Here is a 24873-nt window from a genome sequence, read left to right on the forward strand (position 1 = left end):
AATTGTAATTGTAACTGCCATTGACAACAACGCTCTGGCAACGCTCTTGTCTGGTCAGTTCACCGCAAGCAATACTTGAAAGCTCTCTGTCCAGCGCAATCAATTCACCTCGAAAGCTCGCCGTTGCAAGCGCTGAACGCGCTTACTGTTGTGCGCTGCTTAGAAGCTTTCAGCTGGCCCAACCTGCTATTTATATGCATGTGGCTGTGCAGACAGACATTGGCGTACTCAGGGAGGGTTTTTGTTTTGTTTCTGTATTAAGAAGTAATTAGTTGAATATATCAAAAGGAACTTTTAATATGACTGTATTTAGTTAATTCCAATTATATTTGACTATACTTAACTGTTATCTTCGTATCTGCTTCTTGTCAACTTTTTCATTATGGCCCCTTCTGTAAACTTGCTGTCCGCGCCTCTGGCTTCAGCTCTTTGAGCTTGTGCTTTTGAGCTCCAGCTCTCCAGCTCTCTAGCTCTGATGTTGGGCACTTCAGTTTCAGTTCGCGTGCACGGGCCAAACAGTTGACATAGTGTTGCTTGCGCTCACAGATTCGTATCGGGGCTATATTGAAAGCGAGCATCGCAGTTTGCAGCCGTCGGTCGTAGTTGTTGTCGTGGTCGGAATTGTTGTTGTTATTGCTGTCATCGCAGTTGCGTCTCTGCGTGCGTGAGTGAGTGAGTGTGTGAGCCTGCCTAGAATCGCTCAAGCGGGAGTTGGCTGTTACTGTGCTCTCAGCCTCCAGCATACGCTTCGTCCAAGCTTTCGGTGCGTCTCTTCTGGGTGCCTACGCGCCTCCAACTCTGTTTATGTGTGTGTAGGTGTGTGTGAGTGTGTGTGTGTGTGCTGCTGATTTTGTGTATAATTTTTTGCGCGCGCTCAATCAAAACAGATCCCAGTTAAAGCAGCCATAACAAAACTGAGCAGAAACCATCAATGAAAATTAATCTTTAATTTCGAAGTAATCATTTAAACATGAATTGATATCAATACGAAAAACTAAAGCAAAAAACTTAACAACAAATTGTTGGCTAAGGTTAACAGAAACAGAATACAATATTTTCAGCTGTCTACACAATGCATGAGAATAAGAAAACATACATACATATGTATATGCCTAAATGTATACAAAATAAAATGCTCTTTCCCACAATCATTGCAGCAAACACATCAACAGGACCTTCGTCGCTTTACGCATCCTCTTTTTATTAATATTCCATAAGCTCGCTACCGAACGCGTGCTAAGAACTTTTCAGGTAAGCTTGACTTTTAGTTTTACACTCATGCATACATATATATTTTCGTATACGTGTGTGTGTGTGAGCATGCATAAATCAAAAGAGCAGAGCAAGCAGCGCCAGAGAGTTTGATTCTGCTGCTAATGCTGCTGCTGCTGCTGCTCAGCAGCTGACACCCAGCCACCCACTTGAATCGCCCACACCCAGAGCAGCCACCCCAATGCCCAACCCAAGGCTCAGTGGTGGATACGCACACGCTTTTGCGTCGTTGCCTTCTAGCTCTTCTCCGATTGCTGAATGCTGCTGCCTCCCCCTTTCGCCTATGCTGTCCGTGTGTGTGTGTGTGAATGTGCCCAACTCCTTCTGCTTTAACATCTCTCTCTCCTTCTCCTTTATTTACCGTTGCAACTTGTGCCACTTTTCAATTGTCATTTACGCGTCAATTCTTTGCGGTCTTCACAATATTTTATCTCTTCTTCTGCTCCCCGTTTTTGACTGTGTTGTTCTTAATTTTTGTTGGGTGCAGTGAAAGGCTTGCAAATACTTTCGTAGCCCATTTGCAGTTGTTGTTGTTGTTTTTACTCTTTTTGTATTTCTTGCTTGCAATTTCGTATCGTTCTTTTGCGCATTTGTAGCCATTCGCTTTTTGATCTTGAAACTCGTATTCTGTCTCTCTCTCGCTCTCGATCTCGCTCTCGTTCTCGCTAACTCTCTGCTCGGCTGCTGCTGCTGCTTCTGCTGCTGCGAACGAGTTTATCGAACAGGAAAAATCATTAAAGCAATTCAAATTGTTTATTGAAAAGCAACGGAAAGCAGGGGACAGCGGAGAAAAAAAGCAAGAATCGACAAATTCGTTTTTTTTTCTGTGTTTGTTATTATCTCTCTTTTGTGCTGATTTTTGCAAGATTTGTGGATTCACTTTTTTTGCTCCATTTGCAATTAGCTAGTTAAACTGTTCTAAACACAAGAGGCATGCAAACTTGTGTGGACGTTATGGTACGCTGTGAAGTGAAAGACCAGCTAAGAGGTATCTTAAATATTTGACATATTATTATTTATACAATATTATTATGAAATCATATTTGTAAATATTTATATTGCAAAATTTAGTAGTTACTTTCTCTGGTAGCCGTGTTAACAGCTCAGCACTTAGTCACACTTGTTAATCAGTGCTATCAACTGCTGATTAAGCTGAGCACTAGATAGACAAAGGCCTTTAAAATCAGATTTTAATTGATTAAACAATCGAAACGTGGCTTAAAAGCAGTTGCAGAACAAAGCTGGCGTATAAAAAATAACAATAATAAATAATTAACAGATAACACAGCTGTGCAATAGAAATATATATCTAGGCATAAATAATTGCTCTGTGAGTGGTAAAACAGCTCAGTCGATATATAAAGTGTTGCCAATCAAATAGACAAAGTTTTTCGTTCGTAATTCAGTTACCAAACATCCGCATAAAGGCTGTTGCAAGTCGCAAGAAGAACACATCAAGCATGAAGTCAGGGCTCAGGCTCAAACGTGCAATATAATTCAATTAGTATAGAGAGCGAGCGAGTAAGCAATACAGATAGAGGGAATCGCATAAAAGCAGCCGCAGCGAAGCGAAAGGAAGTCGCAATGGTCGCCAGAGGGCGCCACCTGACTCAGACTGTCTGCCCGCTTGCCGAGGGGCGGCACTTGAATTCGCCGTCAAAAAGTAGCCAAAAAAATCAGGAAAAAAAAAACAAATCTTTGAGCCAAATTGGCGACACTTTGCACTGTTGACCCACATAAAAGAAACTTTTAAAAGTTTATTTTATTTTAACGTAATTTGATAAACTTCTTCAGTACGAGCGCTTCGCAAAGTTTCAAAATTTGATATGAAATATACAGGCAGACAATGGCCGCTCGGCGCTAATAAAAGTGACATGAAATATGCTACGGCTCGAACTCAAGGTGATCAACTCTGAGGTATCTGTAGAAATGTATCTGCTCGAAATGTATCTGCATTCGGGCGGGCAGCGCCTGGGTTACGGTCACGATGCGTGTTGCGCATTGCATATTTTATGGTAACTCGAACTAGTTGCCCTAACTCTTTGCGACTTTCACACCAGGGCCGGGGCCAGCTAAGCTTAGCTTAACACGCCACGCCCCTCGGCAATCGCCGCCGCCCACTGGCATTTCTCACAGTCAGCTAAAATTACAAAGTTTGCTTCAATTACAGCAGCCGCAGCGGCAGTCACTGCCAATTGCCATGTGTTTGCCCCAAGTTCAGTGCTCTGGTCAGTAATTAAAAATCAAGCCTCTGTCTGCAGGAAGACCAGTACAGGCACACAGAGAGCTATCAGAGTGCGTGTGTATGTGTGTGTGTGTGTGTGCTTGCTTGAAGTTCTCACCAGCTCTTACCTAACTTCCCATTCTTAATTGTGCACAAATCATGGGTCTACATTTCATTGTAACTACTGCGAATCCATTAGATCTCTTTTGCCCATAGATACTTCTATTTCCTTAAAGCCAGCGCTGTCCATTTAGCGGAAATCGAATACGCTGCACTTAACTGTTGCAATTCTTTCTCTGGCTCTAGCTATGACCCCAGGCCTTAAGCCATTCGCCTAATCACTCTGGCAGTCCCTCTCTCTCTTCCTCTCTCACTCTCTCTCTCTCGCTGTCTCTGCTGTTGCCTTTGTGGCTTAGGAGTTGCCACAGCGTCACATTCGATTAGATTAGCCTTTGTTTGTCATTGTTGCAGCAATGCCAAGTCCCTAAATGACCAGTCTCTAACGTTTCACTTGACAGCCCATTGTCTTAAAGCACAAACTTAATTCAATTAAGTGTTGTGAAAGTGTTAAGCTAGCTAACTTCAACTTATGAGAATCGCATAGAAAGTCTGGCTTTTTCTGCTGCTTATAGGAATATATGTATTCTTGTCAGTAATTACATAAATTCCTATACATACATATATATGCATACATTAACACATACATGCAAATCTACTCATACATGCATGCATGCGTTACTTTCATTTGGAAAGGTAACTTATTTAACTGAATACATACACCATTAGTTAAAATTTCAACAGTACATGCATGCACTTATATATGCGGGCATGCATACACACATTAACACATGCATACATGTGCACCTATACGTGCATAAAAATCTTAAATTTCCTATAAAGTGACAGACTCAGGCTCAGATGTGTCATGCATCTCTATATACATACATGTATATGCATCTATATACCTACATATATACTTATATCATATATGTACATATGCTCAAAGGCATCCATGCAAACATTATTCACATTACTTACATCCCATAAATTAGCTATAAGAAAAATTTAACTTTCTAGCTGCTGGGCTGAGCTTTGCATGAGTTGAGTGAGGCAGCACAAGAAGATCTATGTATAAGTATATTTATATTCTATGCAAGAGTTCAGCTCGTTTCTACTAGCACAACAAACTTTAAGTTCAATTTCAATTGATGAAAGTTTTTCTATTATAAATTAGAATTAAAATTCCGTCTGCACTGAGGGAAAATTAAATGTTTAAATGGCTTAGGCTTCGGCTTAAATAGATTATAATCGAACACAACTCGGGGCGCAGTGCCCTGTGGTCAATTTGCAGGCCAGCAAAGAGAAATAAATGTTAGTTCGATTTTCTTTTCGGGTGGTAGTCCGTGAGGTAACTGCAGAGCAGATCAGGTGTGTAACAGGTAACGGGTGCTGGCATCGTTTAGTGCCCTCTTTAATGCGCGCTGTCAAACGCTTGATTAATGAATCAAACTACTATAACAACTAAAGGCACCCAAAAACAGGAAGTGGCACAAAATATAAAAATATTTACTTTCGCATGAAAAAAAAAAAAATACAAAATAAAAGCAACACAAAGAAATGGCTTTAAAAAAATGGGCGATTGCGCAATTGAGTGTGCGTAACTGCAGTCATTGTTGCGGCAGCTCTTCAGGTAGCACAGACAGGTAACTGGCGACAGCAATTAACTGCGATGCTCAATCAGTTCAAGATTCGGAAAATATGTCTCAATTTGTGGGCTTAAACTGCCGAAAAATAAATTATAAACTGCAATTGAAATTGATTTTAAGCATGGGCATAGATTACAGAGTATTTTCAGTTTACCCTTTTTGTTGTCTTCTTTTTACTTGTTGTTGTTGTTTGTTTGTTGTTTGTTGTTGTTTCTGTAAATGAAAACACAAAAAGTGAAAGTCCGAATGGGCGACTGCTGCAACAGTGCATATTAATTTGGCTTTTAGTTTTTAATCATAGCCGAAAGACAGCGAGACGGACAAAGCTGGCCTAAAGCCCAAAAACATTGAAATAAAAAACTGGTCACCCTTAAGCCCTATTTTCAGTTTGTTGTTGTTGTTGTAGCCACTGCTGCGGCTACTGCTAGCAACTGCGCATGTGTGGCTCAGTTGGCTCAGGTTTTTCCACATATTTGCAAGCTGATGTAATACTTATAGGCGCACAACAGTGAGTGCAAAAAGTTGTTGCACTTGCAGCAAGTGCACTCAACTTAGAAAACTTTATTTGTGCATTAAAAGAACTTTATAGTTGTCTATTAGCTTATCTATATAGATCTAAGCCCTGAAAAAAAACAGGAAGTTTTAGTCAAGTTTTGCCGTCTGAAAATCTCCCACATAAATTTGCAGCAGAAACTTTTGATGCATGTGTGCATGTGTGAATGTGCGTGTGTGTGTATGTCGCTTGGCAACGCCCGGCAATGTTTCATGCTGGTTGCAACAGCAGCAACTAGCTGCAACAGCAGCAACTGGCTTTTGATATGGTGCGTCGCACAGTGGAGAAGTTGCACACATTTTGGTGCAAAATTGCAAAGCTATGATGCAATTTATTTATCTAAAATACATTTATTGATTTTTTGTCACGCCTTTTGCCCACATGGCCCCACTGTGCAACTCCAACACTTCACGTTCACAGTTTTTCCAGCTGCATTTCCCAGACGCGGCGAGTGTAAAATATTGCAACATTTTCGGGTGGCAAAACTAATTGGCCAACGAAATCGAATGCGGCCAACATTTGCAGCAACGCATTGACACATATCGCCTAGCCGAAAAGGCCACAGGGAAGTCAGTCAAAAGGTTTTCCGTACGTGAAAGTTGCCCAGCCGCAAGATAAATAAGTTGTAAGCGCATTGAACTACGCCCCAAAAAGCTTAAAAGAAAGTTCAATGATCATAAGCGAATATTATCCCAAAGCGGCAGCCAGAGGCCTAACCAATTGGCTGGCGAATGTATCTGTCAGATACACACAGGCGAGTGCAAAGTATCTGACAGATACACACGGACTGCAGTTGCGCGCAAATTAAATGCGAGAGTTTTTATAGAAATTAATGTGTGAATATTTCACTCTCTGAGACCCGCAGCTGCGTTGCGCTGATTGTTGTTGCTTTTCCTGTCATTATTATTGTTGTTGTTGTTGTTGTTGCAGTTGCTGCTGCTGCATGACTCAAAATGTAAATGATCTAAAATGATCTACGTGTGGGCACCTTTACGCGTAGATGCCAGAAGCTCTATGTACTCGACAAAAAACAGAAAACCTCTTCAATCACTCTCGAGTGGGATCGGGAGTGGGAGCGGTGCGAGGGTCAGCTGTAACTTTAATGGAAATTTATTTGCATCTGTTGTGAATTGCGTTGACAGAGGGCGTTGCTAGTTGCAGTTGCTGGTGTAGTTGCCGCAGTTGCTGCAGTTGCTTCATTGTCTCATTAGAAATGCCTCACAGTTGCGTTGCTCTCTTTTTTTTTTTTTTTTCATGTGTGGCTCACACGGCGTATGCGTAATGTACTCAACTCAATTGCTGCATGCTCATCTAACTTATGTACACATATCAGAGGCAGCCTAGCATTGCTTTGTTTATGCTTAATGAAGATCTATTCAAAAGGTATTCATTAGTGACTAAAGAGCTGCTCAGAGTTACTCTATGGTAGCATGTGGCTATCTAAAGAGCTTTATTAGATTATCTCTATAGAGCTGTCAGCATCTCAAGAGCAGTGTATATGGTATCTGAAAACATTGGTAGTCTTATTATTATTATTATATGAGGATCTATTTCAAGGGAATTTAATATTAGCTGAAGATTTAATATCCTCAAAAATAGAATTTCCAGGATATCTTTGAGCATATAACGACCATTCAGGAGGCTTCTGCTAGCATCTGTAAAGCTATTTATCCAGGGAGCTGCTCACAGGGTATATCAACATGCTGCAGTCTTTCTATATTCCTAGGGTATTCACCATTTCAGAGAGAAATTTCATAGGGTATCTTATCAGTTCTCAATGCTCCAGTCAGCAGCAGCAAACTTATTCATGCATTGTCTCTTGACATCTCCCGAGATTTCACAGGGTATCTCTACATGCAGTACCCTCCCACTCCCACTCCGTTTCTCTCTCCCCCTCACACTCTCTCGTTTACGTTCTCGCTTGGCACTCAACCAAATTGTTCATTCACCTTCATTATGTGCGGCACAGACAATGCGTAAAGAGGCTCATTTTTATTGATGAAAAGTGAAAAATGTGACACGAAAATAAAAAATATAAAGTACGATGCGACTGACATAAGCATTCGCTGCTGCTGCTTCTTCTTCTCTTTTTTTTAAAGTGAAATAAATGTATGGAAGTATGTCAACAATGTTGAGTGCTTATGGCAGGCGGCATAACTCGTTCAGCGACAGCAACAACAACAACATTAACCAGAAATATTAACTAGAGCAATAAGCAATGAGCAATGAGCAATGGGCAATCATAGCCCAGCGAAATAACTGGTCTAGTTCTGAAAGTTTCACTTTTCATACAAATGGAAAATAAAAATTAAATAAAATTCAGTTAGAAATAAGTGGAATAAACACACATATATTTGCTTAGCATTTATTTGTCTATATATAAGACTTTTATTGACAGCTCCAAAAAATTTGATATTTGCTTTGCAATTTTACCCAAAATTGGGTCATTGTCTGTGACGTTGACGCGCGACTTTTATTTCTTGACCAATTTAATGCTCGACCCGTACACCCCACACCCAAAACCACGTTAAAATTTTGATGAGCCAGCAGCTCTGTGCATGTTATGTTACCAACTCTTAAGAGTGTGCCTAAGGATGAACTGGAAGATACTCATTAAATTAACTCAGTATGAGTATTAATTCTTAGTAATTCTACTTCTACTTCTACTTCTACTTCTACTTCTACTTCTACTTCTACTTCTACTTCTACTTCTACTTCTACTTCTACTTCTACTTCTACTTCTACTTCTGCTTCTGCTTCTACTTCTTTCTACTTCTGCTTCTACTTCTACTTCTACTTCTGCTTCTACTTCTGCTTCTGCTTCTGCTTCTGCTTCTACTTCTACTTCTACTTCTACTTCTGCTTCTGCTTTCTTCTGCTTCTGCTTCTGCTTCTGCTTCTACTTCTACTTCTGCTTACTTCTGCTTCTGCTTCTACTTCTACTTCTACTTCTGCTTCTACTTCTACTTCTACTTCTACTTCTGCTTCTGCTTCTACTTCTGCTTCTACTTCTGCTTCTACTTCTACTTCTACTTCTGCTTCTGCTTCTACTTCTACTTCTGCTTCTGCTTCTACTTCTGCTTCTACTTCTGCTTACTTCTGCTTTCTTCTGCTTCTACTTCTCTTCTACTTCTACTTCTACTTCTGCTTCTACTTCTGCTTCTTCTGCTTCTGCTTCTACTTCTGCTTCTACTTCTACTTCTGCTTCTACTTCTACTTCTACTTCTGCTTCTGCTTCTACTTCTACTTCTACTTCTACTTCTGCTTCTGCTTCTACTTCTTACTTCTGCTTCTACTTCTGCTTCTACTTCTACTTCTACTTCTGCTTCTACTTCTGCTTCTACTTCTGCTTCTACTTCTACTTCTACTTCTACTTCTACTTCTACTTCTGCTTCTACTTCTACTTCTTCTACTTCTACTTTGACTTCTACTTCTGCTTCTGCTTCTGCTTCTGCTTCTGCTTCTACTTCTACTTCTGCTTCTACTTCTGCTTCTGCTTCTGCTTCTACTTCTGCTTCTACTTCTACTTTCTTCTGCTTCTGCTTCTGCTTCTACTTCTACTTCTACTTCTCTTCTACTTCTACTTCTGCTTCTACTTCTGCTTCTACTTCTGCTTCTGCTTCTACTTCTACTTCTACTTCTACTTCTACTTCTACTTCTACTTCTACTTCTACTTCTACTTCTACTTCTACTTCTACTTCTACTTCTACTTCTACTTCTACTTCTACTTCTACTTCTATTTCTACTTCTACTTCTACTTCTACTTCTTCTTCTACTTCTACTTCAACTTCCAGTTCAACTTTTACTTACATTTCTTATTAGAAATCGACATATACTTTTACTTCTACTTACGAGTACAATGCCTCACTCACTAGGCCGCAAACCGGTTTTAATCTAAGCCGGTTCGTGCCCTGAATTCTAATTAATTTTTTTATTATCATTCGTATTATGAGCTAATCCAGCTGTTTAAAGAAAAACAAACTGCTTGAGTCCAGAGGAGTAGCTCAAATGGGAATCGTCTACAGTCTGCAGCTTCTATATTTATATTTATAGCAAAGCTAAGACTTTGCCTTACCTCACACCTTTTCTTAGTTGATTAATGCTGTACATTCTATGACCCGAATTCCATTTATTCAATCATCAATCAAAACAACATTACAATTTAATTATTCAGCACAGTAGCAGCAGTAGTAGCCAGGAATACCCCTACTGAAAATGATTTGTACCAAAACCATAAAAACTAGTTACCCGAAAAAATCTCGCACTGCGTTGCTAAATAGCTCGATTTGTGTCTCTCTCGCGGACAGACAGACTGCCTGACTGACTGCCTGACTGCCTGACTGGCTGCCTACATGGCTTGGCAACCCGCCCGTTTGCACGGCTGCCAGCCATATTTCAGCTCAGCTTCTGTCTGTCCATGCGACAGATGACTCTGGCTGTGTTTGGTCTCGTAATCATTGCTGGGGCGTTGTCTGCGCATTTGGGCACATGCCACGGTCCAGAGCACAGACTGTTCGAGCTCGAGTCGGAGCTAGAGTTGGAGTTGGAGTTGGAGACTGTCGAGTGTCAGGTGTTAAAATTTGCTCGGCTTCACGTTTGCTTTCATATTTTCTTGTTCGTCTTCTAGCGTGTGACAAGCGAATGGCAAACAGAGCAAACCTTTTGCGAGCTTCTCTCGACCATTGACCCAAAAACGCAAAGATAGACGCAAAGCGCCTTGGGCAGACCTTAGATGCAAACTCGTGCCGGAGCACCTTCAATTATGTCAATTAACTTGGTGCCTAACCGAGTGTTATATAAGCGGGCAGACAACTAACAACGACAACAACAACAATTTGTCAACTGCACAAGTTGAATGACATTAGACAGACAAAAAAGAGACAAACATTAAACAAAATTACATTTGATTTTAACAATTGCTTTAAAGAGAGCATTAAATTTCGTCAAATTCACATTTAGTTAAAAATGTTTCAGCGCCATCCTTTTTAGGGTGTCCCAAAACTAAAGCTGAAATATTTTTGCAATTTTATGCAGCTTTAAAATATGACTTTATGCAAAAGAGCTAACGAGCCGCAGCGTAAATAAAATTGGGTATGATGCTGGCTCATTAAGTGAACGGGTATATTGGTTTTGCACAGTTTTCGTTGTGCAATTGAGGATGAGAGGAAACTTGATATTGTATATAGATGAACTATATGTTATTAGACGATTCTTCTGTTGAAAGCTAGGGCTTAAAAGTTTGGTAACTTTACATCTATAAGAAATATGCTCAGTAAAAAAATATATATTTACATATATTATCACACATACATTTTTTTTTAGCCCGCAATAAGTATTATGCAGTCGTTTACCTTTATTTTACTCCATTTTTGCACAGCTTATTTCACATTTTGCATTTGCATTAATTAAGCGAGACACAGCTCGCTTTATATTTATAAATAAATTCATTATGCCCATCATCGGCCCGTGCGGCAACTGAAACCAGCTCAAATAAATACGCGGAGCCCTCGAAGTTGCCTGATTTAAATGGATTTAATACCAGTTGGTTGAGTTTTGGGCTTTGGCATACGAGTTGGAGCCAAATGCCGCATTTTTAATTGGGGAATTCTTGCAACAGCCTCCGCTGTGACGACACCGAAGCAGGCAATCAATTAGGTTTTCAACTTTGGCATATTAAAACAAACATCTTAAAGTCTAAAATACAAATACACGCACACACACACACACAAGCACAGAGCTACGTGTATGTGCTTTAGTCAATTTTATGCCTGGCTCAATATGATAAAAAACAAATTGGATTTTGTCAAAGATATTTTGCAGCAAATTTTGATTCAAAGATAAGCAAAAAACTGCCTTGCATGAAATTTATGAAAATTAATTCCATTTTGGCTGCCATCCAGATAAGTTTTATTTTCATGCTAAAGTTTGCGCATATATTGAAGAAGTTTATCCAGCGTTGCTGGGGCCGAAACGAATGCATGGCAAATTGAAAGCATGATTGTTATAATATCTTCAGAAAAGTTTAGCCCTTCCCCAATCAGCAGGCAGTCAATGCTTGTTTGAGCTGATAATCATCATAAAGCGAATGAATCAGGGCCAATTAGACAATCAATCCAGTTTTACAACAGTCATTCATAGTGAGTTCTTCATTTAGTCAGGCAGTTTTGGCGTTAGCAAATCACTCAGTCAGTCATTTAGTGGCATTAAATCAATCATTCATTTACTTAATCTGTCATTCAGCGATTTGATTATTCACGGTCAATCTTTATTAGTTTTCCAGTAAATCAAATCATTCAAGCAATCAGTCAAGAGATAATAAGTATTTCTTAAGATAAATCTATTTTTAAACAGAGCTCTTCAATCAGTCAATCACTCAGTCTGTGAGTTAATTATTCCATCAGTCAGTCAAGCAGTGTCATTCAAGTCAGTCATTCAATTAACCACTCAATCACTCAACTCATCATCCATTCGTTTAGTCTGTCATTCAATCAGCGTATCAATCTGTCCCTCATACAGCGATTCATACAGTGTTTCGTTCATAAACAGCTCTCCTATACATATATTAGATAATTATATGCATTTGGATGTGCCCCAACAAGTTCTCCGCATACAGCAAAACTTTTAATTAGCTCTCCCAAGTTCTCTTCTTTTATTTGCTCCGTTCACAGAGACTCAAACAGATGCCTGGAGCAGCTCTGGTTTTTTGTTCTTATATAAGGCACTAGCAGTTCCCACATGCCTGCAATTGCCAACTAAATGAAGTAGTTGAGTATGATATATGTTAATTAGGAGTGAGTGCAGTGGAGTGGGGGGGAGTGGGGATTATCCCAAGCCAACTGCATTTAACGGTGCAGATTTTGTGGCAATTACATAGTGTGTGGGAACGGAAGGGCAGATAGACGGGTGACGGCAGGTATCATGAGCAGACCCTGCTGACCCAATTAAGTCTCATTATAAAGTAAATCATTTAATTGCCAGGCACAAGCCACCCAAAGAGCAGCAGAGAAGCCGCGCTAGAGAAATGTAAATCTTTCTCACGCTGAAGATGAGCAGAAGCCGCTGATGGAAGAGCTGAAATAGAAGCTGCAAGCACTTTTGGTTTCATGAGCATGAGAGTTTGTTTTTATTTTCTTTGGTCTTTTACGATTCTATGCTCTGAGCCGAACGAATTGTAGTTTCGTTCCAAAGTAGAAAGCATTGTCAATAAATACAATTTCTAAATTCTTGGCAAGCAGACGAGGCGACGTGACAAGTACGACTGAGCCCCTCAGCTCAGCCCTTTCAATGAGAACGAAACGAGTCCAACAGAGTCCAAAGAAATCATTTATTTTCGTCTAAGACTAGACTTCAAAAACTTGTACCATGCACGCCAAGAGCGAGCAGCAGTTAAAGAAGTTTCAACATGTTGCAAAAACAACAACAGCAACAGAAGAAGAAGAAGCAGAAAAAACCTTTTAACTTTTGCCTTTTAATTAATACAACTAACGACTTTCTTTAACCCATTTCGAGGCGCAACAACAAATAAATTACCTGCGCAAGTCTCTCAGCCCCAGCCTCAGTCTCAGCTCTCAATCTCATCTCATCGCATCATTGTAATAGAAATTTTAATCACACTTCAATCCAACCACCGCAAGCCTGCACCACCATCGCCCAAAATGTGCATTGTACGACAACTTTCTATGGCAAATAGCAAGATGAAAACAACAAATACAAATACAAACAAGTAAGAAGGCTCTAGTCGAGACTGCTCGACTAGGAGATACCCTGAACCCTCTAAGCTGATATTCTAATCATTCTGCACTTTTATGCACACATACATACACATGCATCCACACGCACGCATAAGCCTGCGCTCTGCTAACTGCGCAGTAAGCAGCGACTGCGCTTGGGCTGCGCTGCAGTGTGGGCAACATTATGAGAATTTATCTGTTGAATAATTTCTTTTGTAGACATAAGATCTTAATGAAACTTTCAAAGTGTAATCATATGATGAATATGTGTGTACATTCCAAAGCACAAGTCTCTAGTACTTGAAATGTGTTTTTTACAAATTTGGGGCGAAGGGGGCGTGGTATCCAAAATCTGTAAATTACAAAATCTTTGTATCGATTAACTTTATATACAACCCAAATTTGAACACTCCAGGTCTAAAATTGTTCAAATTAGGCTGAAAAAACAAAATCAATTTTTCGATTATTCTCGATAAAAAAGTTATCGGACGATTTATCGAAAAAATAAAGCAAACTCGTACTGCGTATGGTACACACGAGTATGCATACCAAATTTCAGCTCTCTAGCTCTTATAACTTCTGAGATCGACGCACTCATACGGACGGACGGACGGACGGAAGGACGGACGGACGGACGGACGGACAGACGGACAGGGCTATATCGACTCAGCTCGTCGCGCTGATCAAGAATATATATACTTTGTGGGGTCTGCCACGCCTCCTTCTGCCCGTTACATACTTTTTCACAAAACCATTATACCCTGATTTCCCATTTTCAATGGGTTCAGGGTATAAAAAAAATAATAATAAAAAAATATTAAATTACATGCAAGCATTTAATTGCGCACATCATAAACAAATGTTTAACAATAGCTCTCCTAGTTTTTGCCAACAAATTTGCAATTCATTTCTATGCTCGCTCATGCATGCGTGAAGTGAGCATATTGGCTTTCATGTAATATCCGGGTTGGCTCAGAGTTGGCAGAGAGTTATCTATCGATATATTTGTGAGTAGTAGATATTAGACTATATATCTACATATTAGACTATATGTCTATCTGTATATATTCTGACTTCTTTCTATATAAACTCATTTACATACTCATTATATATATTCCTTCATAGTCTTCTCTACAGATTGACTTAGAGCTAAACTTAAAAATCACCTGAGATCTCGACGAATTGAAAGAAGATGCAAAATATATCATGTTATAATTAACTATTATCATATGATAAAGTTAAAAAGATAAGATAGGCACAGGATAGACCTCTAAAATTTAGATCTGAGCGAGTATGCTGCAGTCAATCTGCACCGTTATACAACGAACTTCGCCGTATTGTTGTAGTCGGCAGCTAAATCGAATTGTATTCCAGTTATATGTGAATTATAAATATGGCTTGCCAGCAGATTGTATCCACAGTTATCTAGCTAACAACGCTGGAAGTATGTGCACAAAATGCGACTTAATTAGAGTGCAGAGCGGAGGACCTTAATTAAAACTGTATGCCAATTTCGATAGTTGAGTTGCCAAGGCAGACGCAAACAGAGACTGAGATGGATGCAGCGATGGGCGAGTGAGAGAGAGAGACGTAGCTAAATAGATATTAAAATATGCCTCGAGTTGTAACTCGAGTTTCGAATTCTCTCTTTGATTAGCTGTGGGAAAATGTGCTAATATTTTGCATGCGCCACTTCAAAGCTAATTGCAAGAATTTAACGCAGCCGTATATATGTATGTGTGTGTGTGTGAGTGTATCTGTATCTATGCTAATGACGAGCACTTAGCCACTCGCCTGGCATATGTGAGGCAGCATAGTGCACTGGGCGGCAAACCCTTTGAGGGCTTCTCTGTCTGTGCTTAAGCCTGGCGCACCGCAAAGCTCTTATCAAACGGCAAATGGCAGACAAATGGAAATGTGATTAGGTTATTTTATCATTAACTATGCAGAATATGTGTTGTGTAATTTCGTATTAATTATTTGCCATGTTCTCTCAATGTCAGTCAGCCAGCAGTCAGAATTTTCGCAAAACTCATAAAGCTGAGAGAGTTTTCTCAGCTTGCTTTCAACAATGGGCAAAAAAAAAAAGCAATTAAAAACTTGGCCTGTTTTTATTTTGTTTTCGTTTTTGTTTTTGTTGCTTGCCAACAAATTTTCCACAGACAGAAAAATTTGCCTAACTGTTGAGTGGGTGGCCGGATGTTGGGTTGTCGGTCATAATCAGGGCTGTGGCTCCATCTCGCTCTCTCTCTCTCTCTCTCTCTCTCATGATCTCTCCCTCTCTCTCTATCATTCTCTCTGTGTATGGCAGCATAAAACCTTTAAGCATTTTAGTACCTGCACTCGGCTTGTACTGGATTACACTTTGTGTGTATATGCCTGTGTGTGTGAGTGTGGGTTGCCAAAGGATTATGCTGTCGGAACAGAAGGAGGTGCTGGCAGCAAGGAGCTGACTTGCTTTTAGGCCAAACTTGGCAAGCAAAATGTTTGCCAGTTGGCAACAACAGAAATAGCTGCAGCAGCAGCAGCAACCACAGCCTCTGAGCCGCTGACTGTTCTACTTTTCTAGCATCAATGGCTCGTGACATTGTTTGTGTGTGTGTCAGCGCACACACACACACACAAACTGCGTTTATGCATTGTGCAATTCATGAAAATCTCTGCACTAGCAACATTTTCTAGCAATTTGTTGGCTTTAAAGCTAAAATGTGAAGCGCAGCCAAAATAAATTTTCAGCTGCAGCCAACTTCACGCACTGCCGGCGTTGGCTTCACGCACAGCCGCAGCTAACTTCACGCTCATGCACATTTCATTAAAGCCATTTCCCGATCAATAAAATTTCGTTAATTGCACAGCATAAACGTTAGCATAGAACTAGGTAAGGCAGCAAAACATGTTTATAACAAGTTGAAAGTGCTCGAGGCGAATGAGCACAGCTCTTGGATACTCTATGGGCTGTTCAGCAAATGAATACCGTTAATAAAACTTGTTTTTGTATGCCCCGCGCAGGGTATGTACACTGATTAGCTAATCTAAAGCGTGGCCTAAACCATTGATTAGGCAATGGGTAAATATTTATGCTCGTATTCATTCATGAGCCTTAAGAGTCAACATGGCCCATGCATACTTGAGATTATAGGGTATATGAAACATGCTGCTGCTGCGGCTGACGCAGGCAGCTGAAAAGAAAAGTGCCTATGAGCGTCAAAGCATGCTTATATGGAATGACACGACGAGAGAGAGAGGGAGAGGGAGAGAGCGAGAGGGAGAGAGCGAGAGAGAAGTGGGTAAGCCAGAACCGCTCTAAAGTAGTTGCTGCTCTTAATGAGAAAGTTCATTTGGTTTATGAGACTGTCACAGGCAGCGCTTTAAGTCCGAGATTGAGCGAATGAAGAAATAATTAAACTAGTTGAGTTCGTTAAAAATTAATCAAGTTAATTGCTGAAAAAAAGAAGCTCGCGATAGGGCAACAACTGGAACAGAAGCCCAGATAGAGATAGAAAGGAATATGAGTTAAATTTCCATTTATATGCGGCAATCAATTAATATATATTTGAGAAGCTTTACAACTCATTAACTTTTAATTAGAATATTTGTTAAGTTAATTTTTTAGTCATAATTTTCCCTTTCTTGTTTTACTTCACATATGAAATTTTGTACGCCAGCTTCACATGTTAATTTATTAGTCACGGACACGAACCGTAGTTCAGTTGATAACTACTAAAGTTGTCAAGCGCGCTCACACACACACACACACACACATTCCCATTTTCTTATATATTTGCTTTTCCATTGAACATTTTATGCATTTCCTGAGACTTTCCTTTGTGTGGCACTTGAAATGAATGCAGAAAGATCTTAATATAATTAAAATGAAATACCTTACCGGCAGATATTATACGTGTCTTTTTTCCCTTCTCTTCTAATTGCAGCTCGAGTTTGTATTAAAAACAGCCCCAAAATTTCGAAAACATCGAAAATGGTCTTCGATTGTGGTGTTTGGTGTGCAAAGTATTTGCTTTGCATACTGAATTTCATATTTTTTGTAAGTATGGAAAAAAAAATAATTTAAGTATGATTTATAAAAGAAATGATTAATTTATATAACTATTAAAAGTTTTGTCTTTAAAAACAAGATACTCCAAAAGGCAATAGCAATTAAGCAACTAAAAACTATTTATTAATGTTAAATTATTTAGTTCAACAAAGCATAAACAATATTTTACATTTTTATCTTTATTTACTCTAGAGAAAATATTTGTCGCAATTAATTTGCTCCACATAAATTTATAATTGTCCATAAATAAATAAAAATAACATATATATATATATATTTATAAATAATAAATAATAAATCATTTTTTAAAATTTAAATTTAAGAAATACAAGTCAAACATTTTTAGATCAATTATCAATTCCAAATTCATTCACGATTATCAGCAGCAGTTAAAAACAATAATAAATGACTTTCATATAATTTCAATTATACTTTTATTTATTATTTTGCTTGCCATAAATATTATTTTTTATAATTAAATTTTATTTAGAGCTCAAAAACGAAAAAATAAATAAATGGCGAATTAACTGATTAAACAAGGCATAAAAAGAAATATTTCAAATATTTATTCAAACATATTTGTGCAAAAATTTCCCAAGGGAAAACCGTTTGAGCTGTGGCTTTTCTCTTATTTGTTTCTCGATTTATTATTTATTTAATTTTTACAGTTTTTTATCTCTATCTCTCGCTCTCTGGTGGGGCTTTGGTTAAATTGCATTGCAAATTGTTGCTTTTGGAGGCGCGGCTGCAGTCAATCAAGCAAATCTCTGCGCATGCGCAGTTTTTTCCACACTTGTGTGGCGGTTCATTGACTTGACAGCAATTGTTGCTCTCGCTGTTGTTATTGCTGTTGTTGTTGTTGTTTATCGTCATAATCATGAACAACATGAAATGCAATCAACATGACCGAGCAACATAAACACAATCATGTTTTGTATACGCTCTGTGTTTTATGCTTACAATTTGCATGGCAAGCCAAGCTGAGGGTTACTTTTCCATAATGTGAATTACCTGCGAACACCTTTTTTCGTCTACTTGATATCTTGCAGGTGCTAGGCACAATTATATTCGGAGTTGGACTATGGCTGGCCGTGGATAAACACTCGCTGATTGCTCTGCTGAAGCTCGTCGAGAGCGAACGCATCGAGGTGAGTATTCATAACCGATTCCAGTCGAAAGTCGAAGGGGGAAACACCCCAAAACGAAAGGAAAAGAAACCCCAATCCCCAAATCTATAATGTTATTACCTACTTTTATTTTTCATAAGTAACTGATGTGCAGGACAAAAAAAATCAACCCCAAATATAGCAGTATATTCAATCTATTTGTATAGTTGAGCTCTAATTGCAGACTAGTCCCCAAACAATATCACGTGCACAGTAATTGTTGACATTGCCCCAATGGAAAATTAGACAGAGTAGCTCTAGGCAATTAAAGTGCAGCTACATATGCGTAATATACGCTTTAATACAGAAAAATAAAGAGCTTAGCCATGTTTGACTAGGAGAAATACAAAATTATAGCTTTGAACTTCTTTTTGATAATTTGTATTGAAAGAACATAAAAAATAAACTTGATCAGTCACTTAACAGTCTAAAAAATTTTGCACTATCGTATTACATTGCTCTGATTAAAAATTAAAAATTATTGTCATACAGTGCATGCATATAAAAGTACATAGAAAAGTGCCATACAATTCTATACAACCCTCTTTAATCACAATAACAACGCATTTGAGAGCTAAACTTTTGATAGGCATTGCAAACCGCAATTTCCGTGTCATAGGAAATGCGAAGCATTCCTGCGGACGGATAGAAAATTCCAATAGAATAGCAATGAAAAGAAGTAAACTGTCTCTGGTTAGCCTTCATTAGAGAAATTGCATAGCTGATGCATTTTTTTCTACCTGTAATCTGCTTACTAATGAAATATCTCAAATGTTCGACTCTGGTGTATATATAGAATGAACTATATATACATATATAAAGGGTATTATTGGCATTGGTAAATTGTGCTGCGCAGTTGCATGTCATGTCGCAACAACAGTTACAAATTGAACGAAGCTTCGAGTCACTAATCAACCCACAGAGACAGGAACACACAACAAATGGATTTCGGAATACAAATGCACCAAGGCGCACAAAGTGCATGTCCTCGCTGAACGTTTTGCTAATGAGAAACTGCAATTGCAGCCATGTAAAGGCTAATTGACTCACTGAACTATTGCGGCATTGTGTGGGTGTTGCACGCTTTGGTCAATGAACCGCGTTTCTCTGACAAAAACTTTCAATTCAAATTTCATTTTGTAGATGTTTTATAGGTATTTATGGCCCACACGCTTTTCTTTTTTAGCTCTTTGGTGAGCACTTAAGTATGTCATAGCTGTCATTTGTGTGTCAATTGGTTGAGATAACTTCACTTAATTTAATTACAAATGTTGCGAAAGCTGCGCCAGTCGAAAGGTTAATTACAATTGCGTATACGCCGTATCGTACGCATTCCTATGCATTTACATACGGTCCGAAAGTGGCTGACGACAAATTTCAATTCCAATTCTGACTGACTGAACTCTTCTTCTTCTCTTTGTTCTTTTTTCATTTAGCATTTTACACAGACTCAGGTCATAGAGCAAATGGCTTACGTTCTGCTCGTCATCGGAGCCGTGATGTTCTTCTTGAGCCTCTTGGGCTATTTGGGCGCCATGCGTGAGTCTCGCTGTCTGCTCTCCACGGTAAGTGTTTGAATGTTTTTGTAACAGACTTGTAAAAAGATACAGATACATGGATACAAATACACAGATGCATGTATATAGATACAGATACATGGATATAGATACATAGCCACAGATACATAGATGCAGATGCATACAGATACATAGATATAGATACATAGATACAAATTCATAGATACAGATACATATATACAGATACATAGATACAGATACATAGATACAGATACATAGATACAGATACATAGATACAGATACATAGATACAGATACAGATACAGATACAGATACAGATACAGATACAGATACAGATACAGATACAGATACAGATACAGATACAGATACAGATACAGATACAGATACAGATACAGATACAGATACAGATACAGATACAGATACAGATACAGATACAGATACAGATACAGATACAGATACAGATACAGATACAGATACAGATACAGATACAGATACAGATACAGATACAGATACAGATACAGATACAGATACAGATACAGATACAAATACAGATACAGATACAGATACATAGATACAAATTCATAGATACAGATACAGATACAGATACAGATACATAGATACAAATTCATAGATACAGATACAGATACAGATACAGATACAGATACAGATACAGATACAGATACAGATACAGATACAGATACAGATACATTATTTCAGATACAGATACTCGGAAACAGATACAGTATCTTGGTTATCAGTAACTCACAGAGTACACAGTATCTCTGCTATTTCAGACACCAGATACAAAAAGAAATACATATACGTTTATATACAGATACAGTACTTCCGCAGCTGTAGATACAATTCTTAGAGAGCAACATAGACTCACAGATACACAGCCATAGCCATAGCTACATTCAGCTCAGCTGTTGCCCAATCTGAGCTGTTGCATCACAAGATTGGCGCCGCGGGAGACATTTAACATAACAACAACAGCAACAAATACAACAAAAATTATTATTCATTGCACGTTTATGAAAACAAGTTGTGAATTTTCATAGCTTAACATCAGATATTTGTTATTGGCTTTTCACGGCAGTTGGCTGGAAAATCGTTTGGCACCCAGAGAAAGTTGTGGCTGTTGTGGGTACACACACACACATACACACACATGTTGTAGGCCTTCTTTTCGCTGATCTTAACATCTGGCATTTCCATTTCGGAACGTGTTTTCAGCCGCTGAACAAGTGTCGTGACAAGCCCTTCACTTTGGACTCTGTCTGTACTTGAACTTGTGTGCTTGGAATTGTAATTTCACCTGAGCAACAAATAAACATGTAGATGCACAAGCACACACACAGAAATACATATATATATACATATATATACTATATATGGAGATATCTATATATCTGTTGAGGGCCCAACCCTAAAAGAAATTTCTATGATAAAGCAACGTCGTGTGTCGGCAATTAATAAACAGTTTATCACTTGGCTTGACTCGGCTTGGCTCGGCTTGGGTTTGCTTGGCTTGGCTTGGTCATTACGAGTACTTTATACACTATTTATAAACGGGGCTAGACTTAGCGGGGCTTGGCCATAGTTGATTGGCAACGCACTGGGCGCTTTGTGGGTGTCACATGCGTACGAAGTGCTTTTGCCCTTCGTTTGAAATGCTCTGCAAAAATGTATGAAATCTGTATGCACAAAATTGAGCACAATTTGCAGTAATTGAAGCGAGGGCAAGGCCGGCGTGGCGGAGCATGGCCAAAGCAGTCTTAGCATTGGTTATTTTTATAGAGTGTTGCGCCAATTACCAGCACTCTGGAGTCTCGCGAGTCTCTTTAAAATGCCATTTGCGAGCCGATGTTAATGCTTTCAGTTTTCGGATACATAAAAGCAATAAATGCTCAATGATAAACTGCAGCGTAGCTGAGCTGAACACCGATTGGGTTTGGGTTTGGGTTTGGGGCCATTCTATTTATTTTTAACCGTATTCATTGAGACACATTAGCTGAAAATGCTGCCAGGCGGAACATGGAACTTTATCAACCCGAAACCATCGCGACAGCAGCAGCCGCAGCAATAGCCGCAGCAGTAGCTAAAAGCAAAGAGAGCTTATAAAACATGCATAGCAGCATTTCAAATTGACCTTCAGCATTTAAGATTGGCAACGCGGCCTGCAGCGCACATCTCCATAAACACACACACACACATGTGTGTGTCCGTGTGTGTGTGTATCTAACGCATGCTGCACATTTGGCTCAGGGTCAGACTTCTCTTTTTTTTTTTTTTATGCAATGCGCACGACTCGCCCACATAAATACGTATATATACAAATCTATGTAAATTGGGTCAGCGGCGCGTATGCGTAATATGCGCATTCTTTGCCATTTACCAACACTGATTGGCTTCTTTCTTTGTTGAATCTCCACAGTACGGCACCCTCCTCATACTGCTGCTGGTCGCCGAGCTGGTGGCCGGCGGCCTGGCCATCTTCTACAAGGAGCGTGTGCGCAGCGAGAGCAAAAAGTTTCTGCAAACAACAATCACGACCTACACGCTGGGCGAGAACATGGACGCCAGTTCGCTGATGTGGAACCAGCTGATGGGCAACTTTGGCTGCTGCGGCGTCAATGACTATCGCGACTTTGATGAGTCGGAGGCGTGGAAGAATACCAAAGGCAATCGCACCATACCCGATGCCTGCTGCAGGCTGAAGGACGTCGCACAGCTGGTGCCGCGCGACGAGGACTGCGCCACCAATCCCAGCGAGAGCAACAGTTACTACATGAAGGTGAGTGAAGTTCGCTCAGCTAGATCACCTGAACTATTTCACAATATCTCGATCTGATTGCAGGGCTGCTATGAGGTCTTCACTGAGTGGTTGATACGGCAAAGGGAGCTGATCATTGCCGTCATTGTCACCGGCATTGCCCACCTGGTGCTGGTCATACTCGCCTTTGCGCTATGCAAAGCATTTGCCAAATACGACGATATGCGTCTGTAAATTGAGTTCACTGTTAAGACTAGCCAAAAAGAAAGTGAAGAAAAGCACACACACACAGATAACAGGACATTCCAATTAAACGAAGACAGTGAATGGAAACCGCTAAAGAGAGTATTGAACAACAACAACAACAACAACCCTAACGAAAATTGAGTTGTGCTCAAAAACTTTAAATGCATTTCCCAGCCCTCACACAAGAATAGAAAAAAAAACTTTTACTCTTAAAAAAAAAAAAAAAAAAAAAAAACTTGAAGAAAACATAATGAAATAATGAAAGATAGTTAAACAAAAATATTTAATCACTTTGCTAGAAATGTTGCTCAGAAAATATTGAAGAAATGGAAAGCGTTTTTGAGGGAAGATACAAAGAGAAAAAAATATTGCTACGCATATTTATTTGTGAATGAATCGAAAAATAAAAACCTGTTTTGATAGCAGTTTTAGTTCTTAAGTAGTATTCTACTATATACATACATACATACACACTTACACACACACATGTACACACACCTACATATATATATGTAACAATTTTTAATAATATTTCATTTAAAAATAATCATGTGCAACGCTGACTCTTCGCAGACGAAGCAAACGGCAAAAACCACTCAAATGCATCACAACAAATATTAAAATAGAAACAAGAAAGCGAAAGCGAAATAAAATTGAAAAATTTTGAAACACATCTTAACGAAATCGAAATTGCGATTTTCAATATAGAAATATTGTACTTTGTGTATTAGATCGTAAGTCCTTCATATATATATATATATATATATAAAAATATATATTTAAGTTCTAATTTTAGTTGTTTGCTATGGCTATATTCAAGTTTTTAACTACGTATTGAGCGGACGCGAAACATCCACGTGCAAGGCTCTTTTTTTTTGTTAAAAATGAATGTTGTACATTTTTGAATTCTATATATATATATATAGATATTTATATATATGTATACACATTTACACGTACATCATATATAAATATACATATATATACATAACTATTATTAATGCATATTATAAACACGTGTCTGTAGTTTACTTAATGTACTTTTGAAAGCAAGCGAAATCCCCCTAACTGAAAATTGAATAAATATACATATAAACAATAAAAGATATGAAAAACAAAAAAAAAAAAAAAAAACAAAACCAGGGAAAATAAATTCCAAAATACAACAAATTTAAAATGTAAATTTCTCAACGTGAATTAAAAATAAAAAATAATAAAAAAATTAAATAAACAAAACATAAAAAATTAATGCATTTTAAAAGTTATTGAAGAAGTTTAGAACCTCGATTTTGGTTTGAATTTTTATAAACTTTCCCATTTAGATTTTTTTTTTAGATTAAATTAAGAAATCTCAGACACAATTAATGGATCAATAACCATCTATTTATTTATATTTCATACATTTACATAAAATATATATATATGTTTTCATACTTTAGCTTAAGTTTTATTGTTTGTTCAGTTTTGGAAAGAGAAGGTCAATTTGCAACGACCCTCTACGTGTTGTTCGGCCAGCCTTGTAGATGATATATGAGTTATTTGTTCATGCTCGGATTAATTATCCTTTGGCGCATCTGTATAAATACGTATGCTACTTAGTGAATGT

At 38.6% G+C, this 24873-nt stretch overlaps 1 protein-coding gene across 2 annotated transcripts; it reads left to right on the top strand.

Annotated features, from left to right (window-relative positions):
- The first annotated feature begins 673 nt into the window (after positions 1–673).
- On the top strand, positions 674–24347 carry LOC6581697 (tetraspanin-9). Of its 2 annotated transcripts, XM_002007383.4 has the most exons (7): positions 674–763; positions 1158–1251; positions 17418–17530; positions 18592–18690; positions 20145–20273; positions 22683–23042; positions 23106–24347. In XM_002007383.4, the coding sequence occupies exons 3-7, from the start codon at positions 17465–17467 to the stop codon at positions 23253–23255; spliced, it is 804 nt and encodes a 267-aa protein (XP_002007419.1). In that variant the 5' UTR covers positions 674–763; positions 1158–1251; positions 17418–17464; the 3' UTR covers positions 23256–24347. The 2 variants fall into 2 exon arrangements, with proteins under 2 accessions (XP_002007419.1, XP_032587120.2); XM_032731229.2 differs by lacking the exons at positions 674–763; positions 1158–1251 and adding an exon at positions 2242–2260.
- Positions 24348–24873: the final 526 nt, after the last annotated feature.

Source organism: Drosophila mojavensis, unplaced genomic scaffold (genome assembly GCF_018153725.1).
Source record: "Drosophila mojavensis isolate 15081-1352.22 unplaced genomic scaffold, ASM1815372v1 contig_74, whole genome shotgun sequence".
Lineage (NCBI taxonomy): Eukaryota > Metazoa > Arthropoda > Insecta > Diptera > Drosophilidae > Drosophila > Drosophila mojavensis.